This window comes from Microcebus murinus, chromosome 15 (assembly GCF_040939455.1).
Source record: "Microcebus murinus isolate Inina chromosome 15, M.murinus_Inina_mat1.0, whole genome shotgun sequence".
Taxonomy (NCBI): domain Eukaryota; kingdom Metazoa; phylum Chordata; class Mammalia; order Primates; family Cheirogaleidae; genus Microcebus; species Microcebus murinus.
The window spans coordinates 64,503,632-64,530,641 of NC_134118.1; the positions used below are offsets into that span (position 1 = coordinate 64,503,632).

A 27,010-nucleotide genomic window follows, 5' to 3' on the forward strand; every position below is an offset into this window, starting at 1 on the left:
TCTCGTGCTTTGTAAAATTCAGAGGAAAGGTTATATAAAAACAACTTCTAATATAACTTTAAAGTGAGTTTTCTGAGCACACATTGTATAAGGACTCATAATTCTTAGAAACAGCATGAGGTGTTTTCTTTTAAATTCTAGGAGAATACCCGCTGAATCTACCCTCCTCCACCCCCATTTCCAGGCTTGTCTAATTCATATTGTAAAATACGCCTTTCTCCAATTAGAAAAACTACAAATTCAAATGAAGAGCCGAGGAAGGTCCTATTATTTTGTATTTCATGTCACCATTAATTATGGAGATTCAGCATTAAAAACCTAGCGGGCCATGGGCCTTGGGCCACCGCCACTGACGTAGGACCCTTACTAGGACACAGCTCACTCTGCCTGGGAGGCTGAAGATGCAGCAGGAGGAGATGTTTTTCTCCGCGTTCATGGGAAAGGAATGAGGAGAAGTATATTAGAGTCAGAGCGGAGGGAGGGAATCTTCTGTTTCTCCAGCTTCGTTTTACTCTATACCAGTGGCCTAACCATTTCAGGGATTTAAAAATGTTTCCTATTTTAAAAATTGTATTTTACATGGTTAAGAGGCAAAGCCACGGGGAAGGGCCAGGAGAGCTCTTCCTTGCGTCCTGCAGTAGGCGTGGAGGAGCGTGTGTGTATGGGGGGGCCTCCAAACTACAGTCAGGCAAGCCTTGAGCCACTCACAGAACCACTGAGGCTGCTGTCAACCAGCTAAAGCATAAACTTTGCTTGTCATAATTAGCAACCAAAGACGAAGTTTTGAAGTTGCAGGGAGAAAAAAAGAACTATTTTAAGAATATTTCAAACTAGTTGTCATTTTCAGCAGTGTCATTATTTAGGCAAAAGCTTTTATATATGGGTTTAAGAAAAGGTTGCTATGTTAAGTCAGGAAAGTTCAGACCAATCTGACAAGTAATCGCACACCAGCTGGGGAGCAAAAGAGCATTCTGTACTCGCAGCTGGGCCGAGTGCTCCCACTAGCCCTGAACCACCCAGGGTGTCACCACACTCCAGAGGGTACTTTGTGACTTCCTAAGAGGTAAGTGAGAATGACCGTGACTGGTGAAGTTGAGGTGGAGCATTTGGGTGGGTGCACCCTGTGTAACACGAGTTTAAAGAAAGTGTGTGTTCTTGGGGCGTTCTGCAGTTTTCTCCTGGATTTGTAAATTGGTTTTCACTGTTCACAGAGTCAATCTCTGGTAGACTTGTCTTCTCCCCAATCTGCCTTACTAAAAAGGCCAACGATAGCACACTCCAACATCACAGCATATTTACTGGTAGGGAGAAGTCACAGATACCAAGCCATCTTCCCGGAATACTGCTGACTGGTATTTTTAATTTCAGGCCTGGAAAGTGGGCTCTCTGTAGTGATCTAGGCACTCCCACATTACATCCGCTCTTTGCAGGTCTTGCTGGTAATGCGGGTGGCCCATGCCTTGATTTCGAGAAGTCCTCTGAGCCCACGCCCTCCTGGAATCCTACTCCTCTCCATCCTACTCCTCTCTAATGCTCATCAAAACACAGACATGTCCCATTCTCTATCCTTCCACTGCCTACTAAATAATCTCCACCTATGTCTTTTTTGCTTAAATCCATTTTCTTTTTCCTGACAATTCTTGAAATGTTAGGATGTGAACTTAAAAGTAAACCTTAGGAAAAACATGGAGAACTCTTACATTTATTCTGTTAAAAGTCCTTTTCATTGAAGAACATGCTCTATCATTAAGAAAAACATCCACCTGGCTAGGTATAGAGTCTCAGAGGTCACCTCTCATCATAGCTCTTTTTTATTTCCGAGCCCTTGTACAGTACTTTCAAAATATTACTAAGATCTACCTCTTATAGGAAGCTAACTGCAAGGTGGCCATGTATATTCTGGATTCTAAGTCAGAGGTGCTAAGTTAAAATAGGGCTTCATTCTGGTACCACTCAGCCATCAACCCTTAAATTCTGACTCCGAAAGTATGAATGGTGGTGAAGATCTCTATAGTCATCTGTTGGGAAACAAACAGTCCCCAAGCAATGGACTGAATAGCATGATGCCATTACTTTTGAATGGTTTGATGAAGTGAAATAACTTTAAGAACTCTTTGTTCACAGGGAAGTGAAAGTTTGATGATAAAAACATGTAAGCATGATAAAATGCTTGATTGGCAATATTGTACTGATAAGTAAAATTCCACTACATTTTCATGTAAAAGATCAGAAAATTCCTCCAAACCAATAGTAGTTAACTATTGCACAATAACAAAAACTTTAATTATATTTCAAACAACCAGGCCCCAACATAGCACAATACAGAATTCCTGGTTGAAAAAGAGATTAAAGAGTCTTGGTTCCTATTCTTAATAATGAATCAGTTGAAAAAGAACCAAAACCCAACACACCTTTCTCACATTTTCCTTTTCTCTTCATCTACCGTTGCTTTAGACCCTGCTGTGCCTGTCCCGTATCTTCACGCTTTATCACAATGTAAAATCATCCCATGTGTAAACTTTTGGGTTCTTTACTAATTTTACTTACACTTTTGACGTATGAGGTATCAAGAAGGCATGGAGATTTCGAAGTTGTGCTATAATCACCATGAAACTTGAGCTTTTTGCATCATATCTGTCAAAAGAGAAGCTGGGATGAAGGAAGGAATGACCACAGGCCACTTGTCACTGCGCGGATTTCGGAACTTCCCCTCCCCCCTCCCCCCACCCCGCCCCCAGGCACGTTTCTTTACCTGAGTCCTATCTGAACCTGGGCCGTCTCCACAATGGCCACATCTTCTTCACTGTATGTAATGTCTTCGATTTCACTAGGCCTAGGGACGGGGAGTAGGCGAACAGTTAATTAATGGGGATATCGATTGTTACGGTTACTGTTTGCCACTTAATGATTTTGAAAGAAAACCTGAATTAACAGCACTCCCATACCATCCCAGTGGAACTAATCCCAGCGAAAGCTCACGGTTTTAGAAGCTTCCTTTACTTTTTCAAGAAGAGTCTGCTTCTGAGCTTTGGGGCAAAGACTTTCTGATGTCTGACTTTCCTGAGCCTTACTAGGGCACACCACACCCCTGCAGACAGTCCGGGCTTCCACTTCCAGAAATACACACGAGAAGCTTTCATATGCCAAACAGGCACTGGAGAATCACTCCAACATTCCCGCTCAAATCGAGTTCTTTTTTAAAATTATTAAGAGGGTCTGAGTATGCCTCTGAGTATACCAATTTGTCTATCATTTCCATGGCTGAGGAGATGTTTTTGGTACACTGAAGTTTTCAGGCACACGATTTCTTTAACGGCTACCTTCCTTCCTATTCCAAAGAGCGGACCAACGACAACAGCACGTTCACAGCACACGACCCACACGTGCGGCTGTGAGGGGAGGGGGCGGCCGGAAAGCGCCCCCGCCGAGTCCTTACTGTTTCACGAAAGCTTCGTAGACCCCGCTGTCTCCAGCCACAGACTCGTCAGACACGGCGGCCGACACGCAAGTGGTTTTCTCCCCGAGCAGGTGGATGACTCTTCTTTTTGGTAATGATTTTTCAGCATCTACGGAGGGGAGAGTGATAGCACCAATTAGGGTTTCTTACTGGGAAATGTTAAGTATAAGATACACACACACACAGTTTGGTCATGAGAAACCCAAAATAAAACTTCCTTCTGAGAACAGAGGAGGCCACCATTCAAATCAGCAGAGGTGGGCAGTTCAAGGCACTAGGACTCGTAAGTTTCCTGGGACACCAGTTATTCCAGTCATTATTTAGGAAAAAGCATGGCTTTTCTCTGTCCTGAAATATTCCAAGGGAAGGGATGAATGACACAAGTCCTCATTGGTCCCGAGCCTCTTTCGAGCATTCACTGCAGTTACCATAGACTCGGGGGTTAAGAAACTATCTGCTTCCTTCAAGTAATAGAGGTATTTCTATCACAGTATCTAGCCACTCAATGGAAAAAAGGTTTCCACCTCTTTTTTGCTTTTGACCCTTCTCTCCGCATGCCATATTTTACATCTCCTTTGCTGCTACTCTGATAGAAATTAAGAAAAAAAAAGTCTTTGACTTACAGGAATCCCTCACCAGCTAATATCATTAAAAAAAAACTTTTTGTGCTACTAAATCTTTAGCACCAACTACCACTTAACTTTCATCCGTAACTCATATTCATACGCCAGCGTCCTGCAGCGAGCCGTGTTCGGGGCTGTAATAAGCCGCCTGCCCGTGGAGGCCTTTCATCCTCCGGCGGGCCGGCGTGCAGGGGTCCGCGTGGGTATGCATTGCAGCCCCCTCCCGAGTCGTGACTTCACATCTTGTTAAGATGTTTAAGTTTTAAGGCTTCAGGACTACAGGGTTGATTGCCGCATTTTCCCTTTTAGTGCTGGCGGTGGGGATGCTTTCTCCTTGATGATGAAGTGCCTTCTCTCCGCCTCGCCCCCTCTGTGAGGGGTGAAGGTGGTGACATGATTTATTGATTACCCCCAGGAATAACCACAGCAGCCTGAAATTGACTTTGACAGTGACAGAGACTGACTGTGGAGGACTCTGTAGCTATTCCAACTTGGTTTCTGTCATCCAGCAGGGCCTGGTGCCGGAGAGTGAAGTTTACGTGAAAGGGGCTCGGCTTCACCTGCCCAAGACTTCCAGCACACGGAGGGAGATGAACAGGGCACAGGGAGGGCGGACGTCCCCTGCATGGAACGAGTGTTGCTGACCTGAGAGAATCAGTCCTTACAGTTAAATATGTGCTTTCAGTTGTTTTCAGACAAGCAACTGAATATCATCTGCAAGCAAACTCCTTGGATGTATTTTCCCTTAGGGTGACTTTCTTTTCTTTTCTTTTTTTTTTTTAGACAGAGTCTCGCTCTGTTGCCCAGGCCAGAGTGCGGTGGCGTCTAGCTCACAGCAACCTCAAACTCCTGGGCTCAAGCGATCCTGCTGCCTCAGCCTCCCGAGTAGCTGGGACTACAGGCATGCACCACAATGCCCGGCTAATTTTTTCTATATATTTTTAGTTAGCCAATTAATTTCTTTCTATTTTTTTTTTTAGTAGAGACAGCGTCTCGCTCTTGCTCAGGCTGGTTTTGAATTCCTAACCTTGAGTGATCCTCCTGCCTTGGCCTCCCAGAGTGCTAGTCATGAGCCACCACGTCATGAGCCACCACGTCTAGCCCCTTAGGGTGACTTTTTAACCGCAGTTTTCTAATACGATATTCATTGAAAAAGCTAAAAACCGTTTCACAGACATTTCAGAGACACCTGTCTCCATCCGGGAACTGCTCAGACAGACACAGTAGCAGCTCAAGTGCCAGGAGCGAGGCAGCCACCAACCAAAGACGCCTGCAGGCCAGGGATCTCAGGGTGTCGGGATGGCTGGGTGGGTGGCAGATCTTGGGGGATGTCTTTGCCGGTTCCCCCTCCTTCTCTAGCAATCGGCCTCCCTTACTGGACCCCCAAATTGAGTGAATGTTGAGAAGTGGTCACTAGAGAACACTCTGAATACGTGAAGAGCAAAAATAGCCTGAAATGCTGGAGAAATGTGAGATCTTTCAAGTCAAAAGTACATAAGAATGGCAAAAAGAAAAACTCTCTCCTTTCTCTCATTCTTTGTTCCTTCACAACTTTCAGTGGTGTGTGGCGGGAACTACATTTAGCAGAGTTTGTATTACTCACCATCATCGTCACACGGTGACGATGATTATTTACCACTATGAGCTGCGTGCCGAGTGCCAGCCACGGTGAGATGCTTCACATGCGTTGGGACACTAATGCTCCCAGCGTCACCACGTCACCCCCATTGTGCAGATGAGCAACAGCGGGCCTGAGAGACTGGGCAGTGCGCTCCTCAAAACACAGCCAGTCGAGGTGGTGACGAAACGTGAGCACAGCCTGGCTGGCTCCAGGGGCGGCCGCACCCTCACCCCCCACACACTGTCACCTCCTTCCCAGAAGCGGAGGTGAGGCCCCAACGTGGCTTTCCCTTTGTTGGAGCCATTACGTGCACACCATTCCCGTGCTGGCTTTCCTGTGTTTATTTCCGTGACTGTTACTTGCAGCTGTGACAACTCCCCAGGAGGGGGCACACGGACCACACAGATGCCTCGCGCGCCCTACCCTCTGCCACAGGCCCCGGGCAGGAGACAGGACTCCAGTCTTCAGTATTTGAAACCACAGAAGCAAGTCAGGAGTCTCTGTCTTTAAACATCTGAATTGGCCAATCAATTAATACTCAGAATTCCTCGGGCCACACATAAAAATAAAAATGCTTCTCAAAACAGCAAGAGAACAGCTCTGCAGAGGCCTGTCCTCTTCTGTGCCGAAGGACACACGTCCGCATGTGTAGATTTGAACGGGACTAACGTGAGCATCGGAGCTTTTATTCCAGCATTTCGCCTCAAGCTAGCTCTGGAATGGATCATCCTCTTCGGGCCACCAGAGGGATCACTGCCAACAAGGGTACCATCTTACGCTCTTTACAACCATATCTAATATGTTAAAAGTTTCTGTCTTGCAGAGGAAAACAAAAAAAATGAAACTCCCCTTGCTTCTGTCCCTGGGTACAGACGCAGGCACATAAGGACTTCATCTGTTGCCATCTCCTCCTTGGGCTGCCATGGCTAACCTGGCCAGAAGATGGCAGGGTGACACCGCATACTGTAACCTGCTTTCTCTAAATTAACTTTAGGCAGAAAGGGAGAGTTCTGGCTTGAAACAAAAATTGTATTTATATAGAATTCCCTGAGCAATCTAAACATTGAACCTTGGTACTAATTAGCTAGTATGCTAATTGCCTTGGTTTTAATCTGTGTTAGGCCAAGTTTTAAAAGAAAGCCCTCTACTCTGCCTTGCTATTTCAGAGCCAGAATCTACTTGGAAGTATGAAGTGTGTTCGCAAAGCATGTTCCCGTCAACCTCCGCACACAGAGGGTCTCTGGACAACAGAACAGTTACTAAATGATTAAATCTATTAAATAAGGAAGGCGATTTTTTACTTGATAAAGAAAAATGTCTAGGTATATCAATAAATCTCCTTAAATGAAGCCAAAACAATTACTCAGAAGAAAGACAAGGGGAATGGCACCATTTGTCTATACGGAAAAGGTAACCCTCAAGCCTCAAGTCATTCACCTTAAACAATTAGGAGGAAGCAAGTGGGAGCGAGCTGTGCATTTACCTGCGGTTCCTTCATAGAGCGGCTCCCGAGCACACTCGCCGAGGTCTTTGTCCTCTAAGAGAGACTGGGACGCTCCTCCCGCATCAGAATCCAGCAGGATCTGATTTTCGCCAAGGCCAATGTCTGCAAAATGGCTACTCAATTCACAGTCTTCAAAGTCAGCAGTGAACTGATGGAGAGAGGCGTCATGAGAAGACATGGGAAACGTGCCTTCCAGAACCAACGGAGAGCCCGGAGGGGACAAGGAGGAGAGGGAGGACCTCGAGGACAGGGAGGTCACAGACTTGGGGGCCTCAGTCAGCAGGGGAGTGTGGCCTGTTGCGGCAGCTGCCACCCCACAGAGTCCGCTCTGGCCAGGCTGGTCGGGGGACTTGACCACCTCGTTTTCATGGATGGTGGTGATGGGTCCGGAAGGAATGTAGCCACCTTTCTCTTGCAGAAGGAAGTCCAGTCTATACTGATAATCCACGTCTATCTGGTCACCCTGGCCGCTGTAGTAGAGCTCGCTGGAACTCAGGGAGTTGAGCGACCCTCTGCTGGAGGTGTTCAGAGAGCCCCGGCTGGATGCCAGGGAACCCAGGCTGCTCCCAGACGACATGGACAGGGTGCTGGCAGAGAGGCTGAGAGAAAAGCATGCACTGTAAAATCCGTTACTGTACGGAAAAGCCAATCACAACCCCTACTACTGGCTCCTTCAGACCCCCACAAGGAAGGAAGCTGTCAAAGAACAGAATCAATGACCAGGGGCAGAGGAACTTGCTATTACAGTCAGGTGTCACATAACCACAGGGATATGTTTTGAGAAACGCATTGCTAGGCAATTTCATTGTTGTGTGAACATGGTAGAATATACTTACACAAATTTAGATGGCACAGCCGACTGCACACCTAGGCTATGTGGTACAGCGCATTGCTCCTAGGCTACAGACCTGTACAGCATCTGACTACTGAATACTGTGGGCAACTGTAACACAATGGTGAATGTCTGTGTCCCTAAACATACCTAAACATAGAAAGGTGCAGTAAAAAAACGGTATTATAATGTTATGGGACTACCATCATATATGTGGTCTGCCCCTGACTGAAACATCACTAAGCAGCGTATGGCTATCTACTATATTTTTCCAGGTTTATTCACTAACATTTTCTACCTTGCTCTCTTTAAGCAGCAGTTCTATTCTTATTAAAAATTATCCTCCTTTTCGCGGGACGTGGTGGCTCAAGGCTGTAATCCTAGCATTCTGGGAGGCCAAGGCGGGTGGATCGCTCAAGGTCAAGAGTTCGAGACCAGCCTGAGCAAGAGCAAGACCTCATGTCTACTAAAAATAGAAAGTAATTAATTGGCCAACTAAACATATATAAAAAAAATTAGCCGGGCATAGTAGCGCATGCCTGTAGTACCAGACACTCAGGAGGCTGAGGCAGAAGGATCGCTGGAGCCTAGGAGTTTGAGGTTGCTGTGAGCTAGGCTGATGCCACGGCACTCTAGCCTGGGCATCACAGTGAGACTCTGTCTCAAAAAAAAAAAAAAAAAAATCTTTCTTTTGCAAAAGTTAAAAAAAAGGATCAAATACCTATTGATAAATTTATTTGCATAGATATCCAGAAGCAAGTTTGCAATTTAAAAATATTGAAAGGGGGGAAACAAAAGGGATAAAAAGCATAAAATATTAATACAGTTGCTTTGTTTTAAAAAAACATTTTTAGTTTTAGAGAAAAAAGGTTATAGAAACAAAGAGGTTACACAAAAGACCCTGGGGTTCACTTACTCTTCTCTGTGTATGAATTTATGGAGTAAATATTGAATATTTTTCTAACTAATATAAGGAAATCTATGGCTATTTTAAGGCAAGTCTATCCCACCCTGTCTTATTTTTAAAAGATGGGATGATGGGTAAAATGTGTTATTTTCCTAAGTAGGTATTGACAGCTAAAACATATCTTCTTCCCACAACATATTTCAAAAGTATTCCAAATATAACCTTGGGGGGGGTTCATGAAAAAAATGAATCTACTGTGACTTTAAATTCAGTCAAATATTAATTGTACTATTCTTTTATATGTACTTTTAAATAATTGAAAATAAAACAAAAAGTAATCAAAGAACTAGAACATACCTGAACAGAGGAAAATTTCCCCCTCAGGAACCTAACAGGCTTACCTTTTAAGTTGTGAATGCAAATAAGTCGTTAATTTAGTAGTTTCTTCAAGTTTCTGTAGCAACTCTTTTCTTCTCTCTTCCAATCTCAATCTAGAAAAAAACATACAGAAATTATTTATTTTCAAATGATTAGGATAAAATGTGAAAACCAAAAGATTCTTATTATACAAACATTACATATTACAGAGCTGGGGGCTGGGGGGGCCTGAATGAACTCAACAGCGAGAACACAGGATGCCCAGCAAGAAGGACAGAGGCAGAGCTGCTCACAGCCAAGCTACAACGCCAGCTTGCCAGCGTTACGGAAAATTTAAAAATGTTGGTGATCTAAAATTTTCTTAAATGGTAAATAATATGTAACAGATCAACACCTAAGTGGACATATAGGAGTAACATTTATCAGGTGTCAGGGAAGGTAGGAGAGGGGAGGAGGGGATGGGTATATACAACTACAATGAGTAAATGTGCAACATGTGGGGGATGGACACACTTGAAGCTCTTACTCAAGGGGGGAGGGGGGCATGGGCAATATATGTAACCTTAACACTTGTACCCCCCATGATATGCTAAAATAAAAAAATAAAAACAATAAAAAATAAATGGTAAATACTATGGCCCTATGAGTTAGGGAAGAACAGTGAGGAAGAAAACAAAGACAAAAGAAAACTAAACAAAGACTACAGAATCCTTACACAGGTCTGAGACTTGGTTTCACATTACTGAAACATTCGATAGTAATTATAAAGAAGTACAAAAGGTCATCCTAAATACTGAATTTAGTAAGGATCATTCCAAGATCATATTTAGTGACAAAAAATCCAATCCTCACTTGTTGAGAATTTATCAAGAAATAAATTAGTCCATGTTGCTACTGGGAGCCAGTTTGGGCTTCACTGTCTAGGGAAGAGGACGACCTAAGAGTGCTTCCTTCCCGAGCCAGAGCGCATCTCAGCACCCGCACCAGATCACCATGAGGTTTCATCCACATTCAACTGCACACTTTTTTTTTAAAAATCAGAGTACCGTATTATGGGATTTTATACTTGAATAATAAGTCATTTTAGAATCTATCAAGCACCCAGGGGTTTATGCAGCTAAGAGCCTGCACAAGCATAGTCTATGTCACCTGAAGGTCTTCAGACATCATCGAAATAAGCTAGTTCAGAGTAGTCAGGCAAGCAGCAGGATGGGAAAAAAGTGCACCCCAGTTTCCAGTCTCAGGTTTGCTGCTTTCTACCTGCGTATCCTTAGGCAAGTCACTGAGAATCAAGGGTCTCCCCTTTCTCATCTGTAAAATGGTGATAATAGACCTCCTGTGTCTATCTGATAAGGCTGTCAAAGGGATCAAATGAAGTGGTGCATGAGAAAGCGCCCTCCAGACGGGCAGAACAAATCTGAGTTGTTCAAAGCCTCCGCATGCCCCGAAAGGTGGTGATGTAAAAATTAGCTACTTTTCTTTGGAGAAAAATAAAACTTTCCTAATATCCAATCTCTTTGAAATGTTATGTATGTTTTAGGCAGTAAGGAAACTTGCCCATATCTCATTTGTAGGTATCTATCCCTTTGATGTGTCAACACCACCATTCCATTATATGTTAAAATAAAAAAGTAATTCCTGTCATTTCCGTAATACTTCAAAGCATGATAAATTCTTAATTCGCAGCTTTCAAAGGCGTATTTCAAAAAGGAACACAGTCATTTTTTTTAATCTCTCAAATATAAACAAAAACTCATCAAGGAAAAAGAGTAATACAAAGTAGATTAACTGAATTGGAAGGTACACAAAGGTCTGAAGAAAGCCCAAAACTCTACTAAAATCCATGCCTTCCAAAATAAGAGAACTACTTCTGAAGTTTTAAAACTAAATATTGCTTTTATTAAAATGAAGCCTCTCTCTCTGGTGTTTTAGGGAGGCACCAGGAGGGCTTCAGAATCTGATCCTGAGCCCCACTGAAACTTGCAGGGCGTCCTATTCCAGTCTTCAGGGAGCCCATCCTCTGCCTCCTCCAGGCCAGGCTCCTTTGAACTGCTGATGCTTAGCTTTTAAGTTCTTGTTCACGTGGTCCCCAATTAGAGCCCAGGGCCCCAGAAGGCAGACATCAGCTCCTTCTCCCTCTCCTGCCCAGGCTGCCTGAGGAGCAGCGCGCCCTCCCAGTGCTCCTTCATGCTGGCGTCTGGAGGAAGCCTTCACCGGAGAAGCATGATGAAGGCCCCGGGGACAGTCACAGGAATCCTTCCAGCGGGACTGCGGTCTGTCTCTGATGTGATCATCAAAGCCTCTCCTAGCGGGAGCCTGCAGTCTTCCTCAGATGCCAGGTGTCTTTCATGGGAAACCACCTCCCCAGCTTCCTCTGCACCAGGGCTCAGAAGAAACTGCTGACATCAGCCCTTTCAAGAGGACCTATGTCCGCCTCTCCCATCTCTTCTCCTAGCCCTGCCTTCTGGTCTCCTGGATGAGAAAGGGCCTTTTCAACCTGGCCCCTAAGATTCTTCCCTGTCCAGCGGTTCCACATGCCCTTTCAGCTGCAAGGTGTGGCCTCACACCCCTCTACCTCTGCCCCTGGCGCCCTGAGGGAGAGAAGTCTGGTTTCTCCTGAACTCAGAGCTTTGCACCTAGGGAAACTTTCAGATCATCTATAGAAGCAAGAAGTCCCTTTCCCATTAAAAACGAAATGACACTCACACCCCCACACTTGCTTTAAAAAAATTTTCAAAAGCAGTGGCAAAAACATTCAAACAATTAAGAAACGATTAAGACAAGACACCTTGGCAGTTATAAGGCAAAGCCACTAAAATTTGTGAGAAAATAAGGAGCAATGCTAAGATCTTATGAGCTACAGAGAAGCGCAAAGTTGAAGAGATTTCAGTACCTGTACAGAAGGACCATGAAAGATGTATGAAGATGCCCACTGCGTAGCTTTTTTCATTTGCGAGCCATTTCTCTCTCTGCCTGATGGGCACCCCTCCCTCCCAAGTGCTCTCCCGCCACTGGCCGCCCAGCCAAGCCAGGCCAAGTGGGGGGCACCGCAAGTGGGGCGGGAGCAGAGCTGAGGGACTGCACGATCACACACGGTGGCTGAACATTCATGTGCATTTAGCTCCTTCAGAGACCAAAATTCAGACTCAGAGTCCCGCCTGAGGTCGCCCATGGAATAATGAGGAACCCACGGTATAAATGAGGAACAGGGAGAACGCTGGGGAATGCAGCAGGCAGCTTTCTTTGAAAAATACCAACAGGAAATTGAGGGACTTGGTGCTGCTGGAGGAGCACAGTCTGAGTTCCCCACGGCGCCTCCTCCTTCCCAGAAGCAGCTCCCGCCACCGCGCCCCGGCGCGCAGAGCGGCGGCTCCCAAGGGCGCTCTCGGGCGTCTAGGGCCAGCTTCCGCGCCACGGCAGCAACCAACGGGCAGAGCAGAAACAGACACGCATGGTAGGAAGAGATGACAAAGGGTGAAGCGTAAGAAAAAATGACAAGAGTATGGGGAAACGTGAAGTAAAACCATTAACAGCAAAACCCAGAGCCCCACTACACGTGCCCGCTCGGGAAACGGGGGGCTCAGGGCTGCGCCTGAGAGGGCTGCAGGCTCTGCTCTTGTGAACGTGGGAAACGCCCCTCGTTCTGAGCACCCCAGGACAGGAGCGAGACAGGTTTCAGTTGATCAGGCAAGAAAGTATGAGTCTCTCATCCCTTCACTACAACGTACGGATAGGGATTTGCCTTTGGCCACAGGCACAGGAAAGATTAGTGATCATTTGTTTGGGATACTAAATGACTTGGCTCTTCCAAATAACTCAGAAAGTCAACATACTACACACATAAACTACATACATTCCCTTCCTGCTAACATCCAATCGTGGGCCACGTAGCTACATAAGCTAGAGGGGACATCCACACTGCTTATTCATTGTCTGACACAAACGCTGTGGCTGGATCTCACTAAATATATAATTATTTTATATAAGCATTAAATATTTTATAGTTCCCCTTCCTGATGAGTTCAAGCCTACTGTTTCTGCTTAATTTTGACAGTTACTACATGCATGCAAATACAAGCATAAACGTCAAAGCTTAGGTACTTAGGAACAAACTAGTGTGTGTGTATGTGTGTGTGTAAATTTTTAGAGACAAGGTCTTGCTTTGTCACCCAGGCTGGAGTGCAAAGGTGTGATCACAGCTCACTGCAACCTCAAACTGCCAGGCTCGAGCAGTCCTCTTGCCTCAGCCTCATGAGTAGCTAGGACTACAGGCACACATATCAATGTCTGGCTACTTTAAAAAAATTTTTTTTTAGAGATGGGGTCTCCTTATGTTGCCTAGGCTCTTCTTGAACCCTTAGCCTCAAGCAGTCCTCCTGCCTCAGCTTCCCCAAGTGTTGGGATTACAGGCATGAGCCACCACTACTCCTGGCCTGGGAACAAACTACTATATTTTTAATGTTACTGCATTAGCCAATGTGTGGAAGCTCTACCCCTAACAAAAAAGACAAGCAAGACACCACACCTGTAAATGCTGATTAAAACGAACAAACTACATTCTCCCCCACAGAACAAATCTAAAGGCTGTTTATAGGCCCTTCCCGGATTCACCTGCTACAAAGCAGAACAGCCAAGTTGGACTGTGAACATTAGACATGTGTAATTAATTATGTAACATATATTAAGTGCTACATAGTCCACCAAATATCACTGGTGTTTTATACATGGGCCACAGAAAAGCCCCCCATTTCATTATATTTACTGATGACCATTAGACTTTTGTGCCAGAAACTTAAGGGCTACAAATAGAGACCTAACATCAGGGTAGTTCAGGAAAAACAATTTAATTCTGCCCTGCTTTCTCACCCTCACTTTTTGTTCCTTTTGGTCTCTGTCAGGCAGGGCCTCACCCGGCCAGCCTCGCTGACGCTGCCTTAGGCTGACCCCATGGCTGGAGCCTCTGGATGGAGAAGTCAGAGCAAGAGGGAAGCAAAGAAATGGGGGCTCAGGCAGGAATTATTTAAGATGTTAAAAGAATGTAGTCCACAGAGGCTTTCCCTTTTGATGGCTTTTCATGCTCCCTAAAGCTACAACACTGTATTACCCTGATCTACATTTTAATAAATTCACAAAAGTCAGCTTTCCCAAAACTCAGGGTGGGTGACTCCACATGCTAACATCTAACTGGGAATATCAGAGATTTTTTTCTCTCCCTCCCTCCCCTGAGTTATTGAATGTTTTGTTATTATGTAGACACACAACCTTAAATATTTGTTGAGGACAAGGAATTAGAAGGCAAAAAGCCAAGAATTAAAAAAAAAAAAAGCAACTGGATTATAGGTGGGTGTTTTAAACTTACTTCCAGGTCACTTGAAATTATACCGGCGTGGGTTTGGGACGGGCACTGCTCCTTCCTTGCTGGCCTAAAGGATGCACGTGCAGTGGTTCTAAAGGGCTACATGGTCTATGCTGACGCAGGTGTCTGACCCTAGCGGCCAGCAAGGACCGTACACAGGGCTCCTATGCAGACACGTTTATGTCAAACTGACACAGAGGTTCCCTCATTTAATATTCCAGCTGATCTGTCTATAGAACTGGATTTTGTAGATTAGTCAATTCACATCTTCCCACAGAAAGATGATAAAATTGCCTACAGTCTTTCCCTTTACAGTTTCACCTGCTGCAGGGGAAGAGTTTCAACTGACAAACAAAATCCAAGTGAACATTTTGTGACTTGTTAGGGTATCAAAGGGAGCAAGTCTGCCTTTTCCTTCTGAAATGAAAGGCAATAAACTTCTGCATTCTTGTGTGTAATAAAACCCAGAGTAGGAAGCTTCAGTCACTGTAACAGTCTAGATAATCTTTCTCATCAGAGTGCAATAGTTTCCAGCCATTGTTATCAGACTCAGTCAAGATGTACTGCACTCCTAGTTTTATGTCGGCATTCCTTAGTTATTCGACATCTGTCGGGGGCACTGTCAGTTCCTAACAAACCCTGGGGAACTGGTGCTGTGGGCATCAGGAAGGCGTGAGGCACTGCTCTACAGAGAGTCCTCTTGCGCTGCTTCTCACTCTACTAAGAACAGATGTGATTCATGTGATTCAGATTTCCAAACCCAGGGACAACGGCATCCAGCTGAAGCACGCCCACAGGGCCGCCCTGTCCCCAGGAGGAGCACACACCTCTCCGCCAGAGCTCTGCTGGGAGCGCCCCTCACCGACAGCAGCTCCTCCTCCAGCCGCTGCCTTTCCGCTTCCAGGCACTCCAGTTCATCCTGGGTGCGTTTCTGCGGAGTGACGAACTGAAGCTCTTTCAAAAGCTCTTCTTTTTCGTTAATCAGCATCAGCTTCTCCTTCTCAATGTCCAGCGCCCCAGGCCAGGCTTCACTGTCTAATTTTGACAGCTCGATTTTTAAGTTGGCCATACTAAAATAAAGAGAGAAAAGAGACACGCGCGTATTTAAAACTGCCCCGAAAGGTAAACACAGACCAGGCTAAGTCTGGGGGTTGAAACACTGTCCGGACTTTCTGGGCTGGACCTCACCAGAGAGGGTCTGGTCCTGGTGAGAGGCCAGGGGGTGGGGCAGCAGCCCTGCACCCCAGCCCCGGCCGACACCACACTCAGGTGTCATCTGCTCCATTCCCCAGCTTTAAAATAAGCGAGCAGAGCAGCTACCTGACAAACGGGCAGAGGCCGAGTGCACACAGCCTTCGAAGGCAGAGGCTCCGGGGGCTGCGCAAGGCCAGCCCTGAGGACTGCGGGTGTGGGTGCCGGGGAGGTGTCCCTTTTAAAAAACTGAGGTGACTGACGCCTGAAACGCCAGTGCTGTAGATTTTGTTTCTCTGGGTAAAGATGCTGTCCTCTAGCAAAATGGTAGCCCCAGGAAAGCTGTGCAGAGACTACTAGACCATTAGCAAGTCAGGGAAGGGGAAGGGAGCAGAGAGCAGGGCGTGGTCAGCTGGTATCAAAGCACAGATCCATCAAGGCTCCGAGTGGCAAGGAGAAGAGGCAGGGCTTGGCCTCCCGCTCCTGCTCTCCTTCAGCTGCGAGCCTGAGCCGGACTGGTGCGTGCAGCAGCGCCTGAGCACACGCTGCATGGGCACTTTGCACACCCATGTGACTGACCGCTGTGCCGTGGCCGCCTGGCTGTGTGGGAGTGAGCGGCACACAGTGGGCCTTCGCCAGCACGCACGGCTGGACAGACAGCAGACGCTGCAGTAGGGGGGCTGGCACAGGAGAGGGAGGAGGAAGCAGTGAAGGCAGCCTCCTCCGGGTTCATAATTTTGCCTGACCCCAGATTTCACTCTGTCTAGACCTCCGTAATAAATGGTGAAGTTAACATCACTCTCGATCCAATGTGATTGTCCTGACCACAGGAATCAAGAAACTTGCTCTGTGGCACTGTGAAGACAATCGGCATTGTTCACAAGGTGAACAGCACATGGCTCTTTCGCTCACAAGCACAAGATCAGGGTGAATTATGAACACAACTATGAACACAACTGATACTGGCACAAGGAATCTATGTTCCTATAAAAAAAAAGTTGGATGATTACTTTGGATATTATTATAGTGCACACCAGAATATGAAAAACAGAGGGAAAAGGGAGAACTTTTTTCTCCTTTTTGATGGAAGAAATTGTAGAAGTGAAGGTAGACAAAGAGGTAGACAAAGGTAGACAAAAAGGTAGACAAAGAATATAATCAGGAAGAAAGATGGAACAGATCCACACACTTGTGCCCTAAGTTTCTTTAGTTAAAATTGCCATCTTATGTCGGCACTGAGTATGTAATTCTTATTTTCACCCACCGTCTGCATCTTTGATAGATGTAACATCAGCTATTCTTCAGCTTTAACTACAAAACCATAAACAACTGTCTCAACGTACTAGAAAATTAATCATCAAAATGCTAAATAAGCATGATATTATTAGCTTCATTAAGCACATAAAACAAAGGCTGGAAGAGAAAACAGACTTCAGAGAAACACAACCCGCCTCTTTACTTATTCAGTCTTGGGGAGGAAGAAGCATTTTCAACATGTGCATAAACCCTTGAGATTTACCTTCTCGTCAGCATCACTACTAACTTTAAAATAAAACCCCAAATGAGAGAGCAATGCCAGCCACATGGGAGAGAACCTGTGTTTTAAGTTTTGATGTAAATAAATTAACCAACTGAACTGGGAGCAACAACATAATGCAAGAAAGAAAAGCACCTATTCATTATTTGTGTGTATTAGGCAGCTCTTAAATTTTTATTTCAGAAAGGCATATGCCAAATCTGGGGAACAGAACACGAAGGAGACTTCAGGAGTACCCAGGAAGAAAAACGCTGTGTGAGCTTCTCATTGAATACACTGGTAGAAGGCAAAGCAAAGCAAAAGCTCAGGATGGTCCAAGGGAAGTAGAGTCAAGCCCATAAAACAGCAGAGGCATAAGGCTTGGCTCTCCAAGATGAGTTGTGAGCTACGGCCATTCTCCTCCAGAAAACCATGCATAAATCCCGGGCCTTGTCCATAGCAGAGCCGGGGAGTTTTGGCTGCTGAAGGACTGGCATGCTCGCAGCAGGAGGAGCACGGTAGCATCCACCCAAAGCCTGCACGGCACCAACCATGAAACCACAAACTGATCCTCCAAACTTACTGAAGGGAAGGCATGAGTCTGGGCACTGAGAAGGGGATGATAAAATATAAATAAAATTTTTTCTAACCTTAAGAAATTTAAAATCTACTGGGGAAGGCCAGGCGCAATGGCTCATGCTTGTAATCCCAGCACTTTGAGAGGCCGAGGTTAGAAAGGATTGCTTGAATCCAAGAGTTTGAGGCCAACCTGGGCAACATAGTGAGACCTCATCTCTACAAAAATAAAAAATTAGCTGGGTGCAGTGTGTGTGTCTGTAGTCCCAGCTACTCGAGAAGGCTAAGGCAGGATGATTGTCCCTTGAGCTCGGGAGTTAGAGGTCGCAGGGAGCTGGGATTGGACCACTGCACTTTGCCCTGAGAAACACAGCAAGACTCAGTCTTTTTTTTTTTTTTTTTTTTTAAATCTATCAGGGAAAATTTAAAGGCATTGAAATTAGCTGAGTAAACTGCTGTTCACAATGACTGAGTGACCTGGTACAAGCTCACATGGTTAATAATTTGTGGAAAGCAGCTTGGGTTTCTTTCAGTAAATCAAGGAACCAAGTAATATTAAGGACCCAGGCTACATAGAGTCAAACATTTGTATTTATTTTACTTTGTTAGAGCCAGATAACCTCTAAGAACTATGGCCAATTACTCTTAAATTATTGTCATCATCAATAATAATAGATATACTTCAGCATCTGATGGTTTTTCTTGCGGTAGGAAACCACAGCACTCTGGTGGGTTCTCAGCTGAGCTTTTCATACTCATGGGGAGGAACAGGATAAATCCTTCTGTTTCCTGAAGAATGACAATGCATTGTTCCCTGTGTCTACTAAATAATAAAACAATAGCACTTTTAAGTTCTTAAAAGGAAAATAATGAAATCAAATATATCAATCTAACCCTTTCCCTCAAAATAAGGTTATTCTATGTTGTAAAAACTATTCGAGTCTATCTACTAGATGAGGACACCTCACCCCAGCAGATTCACAAAGAAAGGGATACCACAGAGGTTAATAAAACTTTCTAAGGTAAAGGAGAGAAACAATCTCTCTTCTTCTCCCTGAAGTAAGTCAACGGGAAGTGACACCTCGGCACCTTCACGGACACTTGCAGTAGGACTCCCCTCCAAAGCAGAGGAACGCGCTTATTTACCTTAGAACTCCTCAACAGCTACTAAGTCCTGTGCTTGAGCCATTGCTGCATCGTGTTCCCATCTGAGAAACCAATCTTCTAACTTTTAATGGGGAGTAACCATTGTACAAGCTCGAAGCTTCCTTTTTTTCCAGAAGAGAAGGGGACAATTTCATTCCCATACTTCTCATTAATTCTCCCTGTTCTTCAGCTTTGAGGGGAGAGAGGAAAGGGAAGAGGGAGAGAGCAGAAGGGAAGCAACTCTTGCACGCTAAAAACCAACGGTAGCCTTGGAGGGAACATGTGGGGAGAGCCCAGCAGGTGTCACCAGCGGAGTAGAGATTAATTCTGGAAAGGAAGATAATGTTTGAGCCGTTAACAGAAGAGCTCCCTGTCATTACCTTCTTTTGGCTTCTTCATACTGCAGGCTTAGCCTGACCTTTTCAGCTAAATTTGATCTACTTCTCACTCCGATCTATTGAAAAACAAAAGGGGGGGAAAAAGTCAATTAACTCTGCTAATGAATGAAGTAAACTGCTTTTGTTTCTAGGAAATACAAGTAATTGGAAAACTAGAGAAGACGGTACTGAAATTGGGAAACACCAATTTAAAAAGGCACTTACTTTATAGTCTCAGTAGGGGCAAAACATTTCTTTCAATTTAAGTCTGCCTGTTTTTCAAAGATTTTAATGTCACCTTCTCCACACATTAAATTCAAGACAAAAAATTATCAGGTAAATGTGTCTGGTATCTAAGAGTTTATGAAGAGTGTACAGGTTAATAAGATTTATGAATTGGAACTAATCTCTTTGCCTTTATCAGCCAAAATTTCCATCATTTAGCTTTCAACTACACAAAATATAAACTAAATAACTTCAAAAATTAATTTTTCAAACAGGTAAACCCTATTGTTGATCGAGCTATCCATTTTACTTTCATAGCACATACTTCAAAGAAGAGTAAGAGAATAGGAAAATAACTAGGAACTTATTGGAAAGTAAATACCTGCTAATGGCATCCCAAAAGGGAGAAGGTGAAATAATTAATAACAGCCAAGCCACATTATTTTCAAATGTTAGATATCACAAATTAAACATTTTAATATAGTCAACTTTGGATTTACAAAAACAAGTTTTCTTTTTAGTTTTAAAAGGCATATATTTCTGTTTCTCATTAGCCAGAATGTTTATTTGAAAGGTCCTAAATTTCTAAGACTCTAAACATAACAGGAAAAAGTTAAATTCTCATGTCTCTAGCCTCTCAATAGTGTCTCTAAAGAAATACAGCATGAGAAAGTTTGAACAAAGCTATTCATATGGACAAATCCTGATATGCGTGGCACCTAGACAGAAAAGATAAGGCTATGATTTTTAAAACTAATCTTATGAGAATGAAACACAATGCACACAGCCGGAATCCAAATCACATATAGCTCCTGTCCCAGTTCACCACCGTATCGTAATCAAGGCCCAGCAAGGACAGCAGCGGGCCAATTCTTTGACATAGACAACTTACATCTCCGGAAATGCTTGTTTGAGACCCAGCATCAAGGGTCTGTCTGGAGAGGGATAAATGAGAGTTCACAGGACTAGATCTCAAATCTGGCTCAGATCTGCCAATGTTCTGATCCAAATGAAACCGCTCCTGCAGCTTAGCAAGACTCTGTTCAGGAAACACAAAATATTTCATAAAGCTCAACATGTAAAAGAGCAACCCTTCCCTACCAGGAAAAAATAAAAGGAAAGAGCTAATCTTAATGGACAAAACAATTACTTTATTTTAGTAATAAAGTAAAACAAATAAAACTATTTATTTATATAATTAGAAAAATAAGAGTAGAAGATAATTTTGCACATACACCTGTGTCTTTGGAAGCATGTGAGATACTTCTGAAGGTAAGAGATTGTCTTATCTTTCCCAAGATAGCATTTTCCTGTGAATAACTGCATCTTTAGAAGTAATACATACATTTCTTACTTTTTAAAAAATTCATTAAGGGGAAATCTCTATTTCAATAGGAACCTCACTTCTATGCAATAGAAATTATGGAAACACAGAATATCTATAATGCAATCTCTCATTTTAGATATAGTAACACAACTTCCTACTTTGAAGACTTCTACAACTATGCCATGGACCCAAGAGATTATTTAGCTCACATCGATGTTAGAGATTAGGAAACTGAGGCCCAGAAGTTGCCAATGAGTGGCACGAGCTTCAGTGGAGCCCATCTGTGGGTCTATTTCATGACGCTGCCTGTGGTGGTGTTTTGGCCGGTAAAGAGGGTACTCAGAAGCTCATGTGCTGCTGTAGGCATGCAGGCTTAATGCACTGGGTGTACTTGAGAGGGATGATGTGAGCAAGTGAAAGTTTTAAAAAGGAAAGTCTAATCTGAATTGCTTTAAAAAAAAAAAAAGGAAACCCTACAGAAATATTAATAAAAATGGTAAGAAACCATTATTATCAACTTTAAGAACAGCCACTATTTAATGCTGATATTTAAAATTTTTATTATAAGGCATTAGAAATATCAGAGATCTAGTATGTGGTTTTTTACCTAACCTTTTCTATTTTTCTTTTAAAGGGATATTTATACAAAATGTGTATATGACAGGGATAAATATTAAATGATCACATCAAATAATATATTACCAAAAAAAACAAAGAAAACTTTTAGGGATCTTGGGGAAGTCTTTTCTATTTATTTTTCATCTATAAAATGAATCTATAAGTACACACAACTGTGTGTTACTGGGTTTTGATGTAAAATATGTTTCTTACTGTGTCAAAGTGGTTTAAAAGTCACAGTAGCTATCTAATGTCCTTTCAAGATCTATTGTCAATCTTTGTATCTGCTAATTAATTATTCTATGTGCTTTACTAATGGAAAAGGAATCTAAGTTTTTAATTTAATCTGGCCTGCATATGAACCCAAAATTTACACAAAGAATCAAAGATGTCCTAAAATTGTTGAATTATAAAGTTCCAGTGTAAATTTGTTCAAGTTCTACAAACTTTTTTTAAGAAAGGACGCATTATGTGCATTTCAGGAATCACTGATTTAATTAGCAGGATAACTGGGGAACAAGAACAAAATATACATAAGTAAAGTCTTATATGTTTTATATATATGTTAAAACCACATATTCTGGAGCAAGACTGCCTGGGTTTGAACCCCAGTCTTGCTGCTTACCAGATGTAAGACTTTAAGTAACTTAGTTTTTCTATGTTGCAATTTCCTCCACTATACACTGAGGATAATAATAGTGCCTACCACTCGGGGTTGTTCTGAGGATTAAGTGAACTCTTTACATGCAAGGCAGATGAGTGTCTGGTACAAAGTCAGTATTTCTAAGTATTGTCTATTATTACTGTTGTCTTTTCTATTAGTTCTCTTGCAAGTTATTTTAAAATTCCCAAAATGCAAAATTATATGAATCTAAGAATATTTACCTGTATGCAACTACCATTTTGAAAACCAATATGAAGGAATTAAATACAGTATTTAAATGCAGATGTTCTATTAAGAATGTAAAAATCACCATTGGCTCTAACATTTTCCCAAAGATGCAGACTAAAATCTTACTTAGTTAGGTAAAGAACTCCAAATATCTGAAACAAGCATCTTTAGTGCTTGTGATAATTATTAGATGGAGGGAAGGGGAGACAGCCTTAAAAACAACTTGACTGTATCTGATAAGTATAGATATTCAGAGTACTAATCACTAAATGGCTGTTTTGTTTTTTCTGGACCACTGGGAATTACAAGACCCACAGGTTGTAGCTTTCCTACTGTAACTGAATAGGTATCCCCTAGCTGGGTGAACATTGCCTACTCTACCCTTAGCTAGCACCTCAGAATCACGTGGGTCAGAAAGCAGCTTTTCTAAGCTCCTCATATAGCCTCACCCCCCAAAAAGGCATATGCTCTACCTACTGATGGTGGGTGAGGTGACCTTTATGCTTCCTGGGATGAGAATCACTGGTTTAGCGAACCCTATTTATCTGGGTCCCACATGAAGTTTTTAGCTAATTTCAGGGTGCACCTAGATGCTAATCTCCTCATACGGGCCCCAGGATCCACCACCCACCATCTCAAAAGACATCCAAAGGCTGCCTTCCATGAAGCATATCAGAGGCTTGGAACCAATCTATTCTCCTCCAAGGCAGCCAGGTTGCCTTGGTGCCTATAACAATCTCCCATGGGGCCTGATTCTGTACTAATGGGGCAGAGGTGGTACAGGGTCATCTAGACTCTGAGGGAGAAATTCTGCCTCAACGAGAGTTTCTGGAGCCTCAGAAGGTAGAAGATTGACTTAACAAAATGTTCCATAACATACCTGCATCAGATCTTGTTTCTCTTTTTCTCCTGAGCTAATAGCCTTTCTGATGGATTTCAGTTCAGTTAGAATGGCTTTGGCTTCACTAAGTTCATATCCACTCTGGCCTCCAGACATTTTTTTATCAATTCTGTTAAAAGAGAGAGAGAGAGAGAGAGAGAAAATAAAAGTTAAAAAATCAAAGAATGACAGAGTACAAGTTAAACAGACAGTAGGAATTGGCTTTTGGATCATCTTAGTTGCCTGATTATTTTACTTCTTGGCTCCCACACCAGCAACTACCTTTTAAGGCTGATTGTTTCTCCTCCTTTCTCTTTTAATCACGTCTAGCTAAGACTTCTCCCACCCGCCACTTCGTACACAGTCCGTTTCTGATCACTTCTAGGCTCAGATAAAAACATGCCTTTTTGTCTGCAGTTTGTTTGGGTGATCCCACTGCGGGCTGAGCCCAAACCTCATCGAGTGCTGATCCAGGTCTCCACCCCATGAAGGACATGGGCAAATGCTTTAGCAGAACAGAAATGCCAATAAACTGCCAGCTAATTTTACACGTTTTGCTTAATGTCTGTGCAAAACCTAGCACAGGGCCTGCACCTAGTAGGCCTTTAATAATGTTAATAAATGAATCGTTATTTATACTAATGAGTATCCTACAGTATTTGGATTGTGTGGTTACTTATTTCTTTTTAAATATATAGAAAGTATTTTTTTCTATTTTTATGAAAGTTGTGAGTGGAGATAAAATTGCTTGCCTTGCTAGATGAATACAAATTTAGGAACAAGGCAGAAGGGCAGTTGTGTTTATTTTGTCAACTCACATTGAATAAAGAACTCTTCGATGAGCTAATTTATTATCCCTGCAGACCTGCTTACCAAATGTCCTTACAGTTCATATCATCACCCTAGGATAGAGGATTTCCTGTAACCTCATTCAGGCCCCAAACCAAATCGCCCAATTCTTTTTAAAAAATAGTTTAAAATTCTTTTCATGACCACTCCCCTGGCTCTCCCTGGCTACCAATGCTATCCAGGATTTGTCAGCAACTCTCTATACCTGTTCTTAGACATATTTTTAGTCCCTCCAAAGAAATGACACCTACAAGATCAGAGAAAACATTTTGAGCTCATTTGGTTTAAAATATTTAATAATTAGTATTTATTTTCAATGTGAAAGGTGAAATCTGAAAAAGATAAAACAATGCCATCTTAATCACTCTTGCAAAGTTCAGTCAAACAAGTGCGGTTTGCAGGTAACACATTTCCCCAAGTACTATTTTAGTAAATATTTTATGCTGCTGAACAAGCAATGAAAGCCTTAAAGAACCAATAAAATAAAATAAACTTGATCATAAAGTCATCTGATAATAAAGTACAACCAATCAAGTCACAGAATTACACACACACACACACACTCATTCACTGTCTAGGATGGGTGGGGACTCTAGAGATTCCCTAGTCAAACCTCTTCCAAACAAACAAACTGAGGCCAGAAACTATATGCAAATTAGGCCATAAACTGCATAGATACTTAGCTAGTAGGGCAACTACCTTAAAATGACAGAGTCGGGCTTGGGGCTCTTATGACTATTACATTTAGAATATCTGATGGGAATAGTGAAGTACTTTGAATACTGGTTAATTCTATGTATTTGGGAAGGGATCAGCGAAATTTCTGGCTCTCCTAAATATTGCATCCACCAACTTAGCTGAGGTAAAGGCTTATTAAATACAACAAGTGCTATTTCCAAATACAGCATTTTGGCATTTTCAAGTGCAGCGCTTTTTAACTAACAAAACAAAACTGAGATTTCATGAAATAGCTAGTAATATAGGTATCTGAAACTGTGTCACAGTGAATTTATAAAACTCAAGTAATAAAAACTTTATTATTTGAAAATAAAAACAGGTAAGCTGTTTTCAGAAATAAACTTTTAACATTCAAAAATAAAAGCAGAACTAGTTCAGGACTGCAAATTTAAATTTCAGAGAGCTTTAAAAACAGATGAAAATATCCCTTGCTCCAAAGAATGCTGAATGAAGAGCAAGCTGCCTCGAATCAGCATTCACCATGGGACCCCTTTTGGTCTTTCTTTTTACTGCCTCTTTTGAACCTCTCTATTTTATATGTTGCTTTTTTCCTTTACTTCTAATGCTTTTCTTTTTTCTCCTCCAATGTTCATTTCCCACCTTTTTCTCTCTTTTGACTCTAAGTTACCTTAAAATAAAATATAAAATAAAATAAAACAAGAACATATTTGCTGACTTTTAAAATGAAGTACTGTGCTTTTTGTTGCTAACGAGAAGTGCCAATTTTTTTCTTAAAAATTCTTTAAAAGTTTTTGACTTGTATGCACCCTCTAATTAATTTTTGCTCTATATCTTAGTCTCCTTGCAAAGAAAAGATTTGCATTTGCACGCCTTCTCTGGAATGTGTGTGCCCCAGGGCCAACCTTTCAGAGTATGCATATGCTTATGGCTTGCTGGGTGTTTCATCACTTTCCATTTTCCAATTCTTAATACACACTGGAGGCAGCAAAACGGAAATATGCACCTTCCTGGTATCCATTTACACATAACTTAGCCTGTTGCTTAGGCTAAAGTCAAATTTGGGACCATGGATCGAAATGAATAATGTAGAGAACAAAATTATATTTGTTCACCCAGCATAAAACTATTGTACCGAGTAAAAACGAAAGCCCAAGCTTAAATTACATTACCAGATTCAACAAAAATATTCCATTCTATTGTAAATAAAAGTCACAAAAGCCTACAATGGGATTCTATTTAAATCTTTTCTTGAAATGTATTTTCTGTCATAGCCGCAAATAAAAGTCCCTTTAATAGTATTCAGGAATGTGGTTTCTTAAAAAGTCTGGTCTCTGGGTTCAATCAATTATCATTCAGTGATACTGTAGTATGTTGGTTAACATTTGAATAAAAACAGCTTTATTTTGTCTATAGTTAAGCTCAACAGGAGAGGTCTCTGATGTTTGATACCATATCTCTCTGCTCTTGGTTCAAGGGATTAGAATCATTGCAAGAGAATGCCTGAATTTCTACAACAAATGTCTATTGTTTTCTTATGGAATGTTATTGACAGATTCTTAAACATGCCTTAGATTCCTATAAAAATTTCTTGCAAGCAAACTGCTTTGAAACAATACAGCACTGTTACATCAATATAACAAAAACAGCAAGTTTGGCTAACCTTTAATCCTGGGTGGTGATATGAGTTATAATTTCATGTGCTTTAAAAGTGTTTAACATATGGCTAGACATTTTGTGGCACTCTTCAAAGTTTGTCTTTTCTCCCCATCCCCACCACAAAGCTCTGCCTTATGTTGACAAACAATTATTAAATAAAACATTCATGTCATTCTAGGGGTGCTTGGTTTTTCAGAGAGCTCTACATCAGCTGAGGTTCTTAGGACATGGCTGTACTTCAGAAGCACCCAGGATCTCATAAAATGTACCTCGGGGGAGACCAGAAACACCAGATCACCCAGACCGGATCACCCCAGATTATTCTAATATGCGGTCAGGTTTGAGAACCACTAGATGGGAGCATCGGAAGAACAGCAGGG

General features: G+C 42.6%; 1 protein-coding gene across 1 annotated transcript in view; it reads right to left on the reverse strand.

The window, feature by feature from the left end:
- WWC2 (WW and C2 domain containing 2) overlaps positions 1–27,010 on the reverse strand; it is a 173,343-nt gene that overhangs the window by 33,692 nt on the left and 112,641 nt on the right. Inside the window, exons 6-14 of the mRNA XM_012784991.3 lie at positions 23,427–23,556; positions 20,602–20,748; positions 19,488–19,561; positions 15,506–15,748; positions 9,346–9,435; positions 7,185–7,804; positions 3,437–3,566; positions 2,753–2,833; positions 2,548–2,634 (exon numbers count right to left, since the gene is read on the reverse strand). Of these exons, the coding sequence (XP_012640445.3) occupies positions 2,548–2,634; positions 2,753–2,833; positions 3,437–3,566; positions 7,185–7,804; positions 9,346–9,435; positions 15,506–15,748; positions 19,488–19,561; positions 20,602–20,748; positions 23,427–23,556 (1,602 nt within the window). The remainder of the gene's footprint in view (positions 1–2,547; positions 2,635–2,752; positions 2,834–3,436; positions 3,567–7,184; positions 7,805–9,345; positions 9,436–15,505; positions 15,749–19,487; positions 19,562–20,601; positions 20,749–23,426; positions 23,557–27,010) is intronic.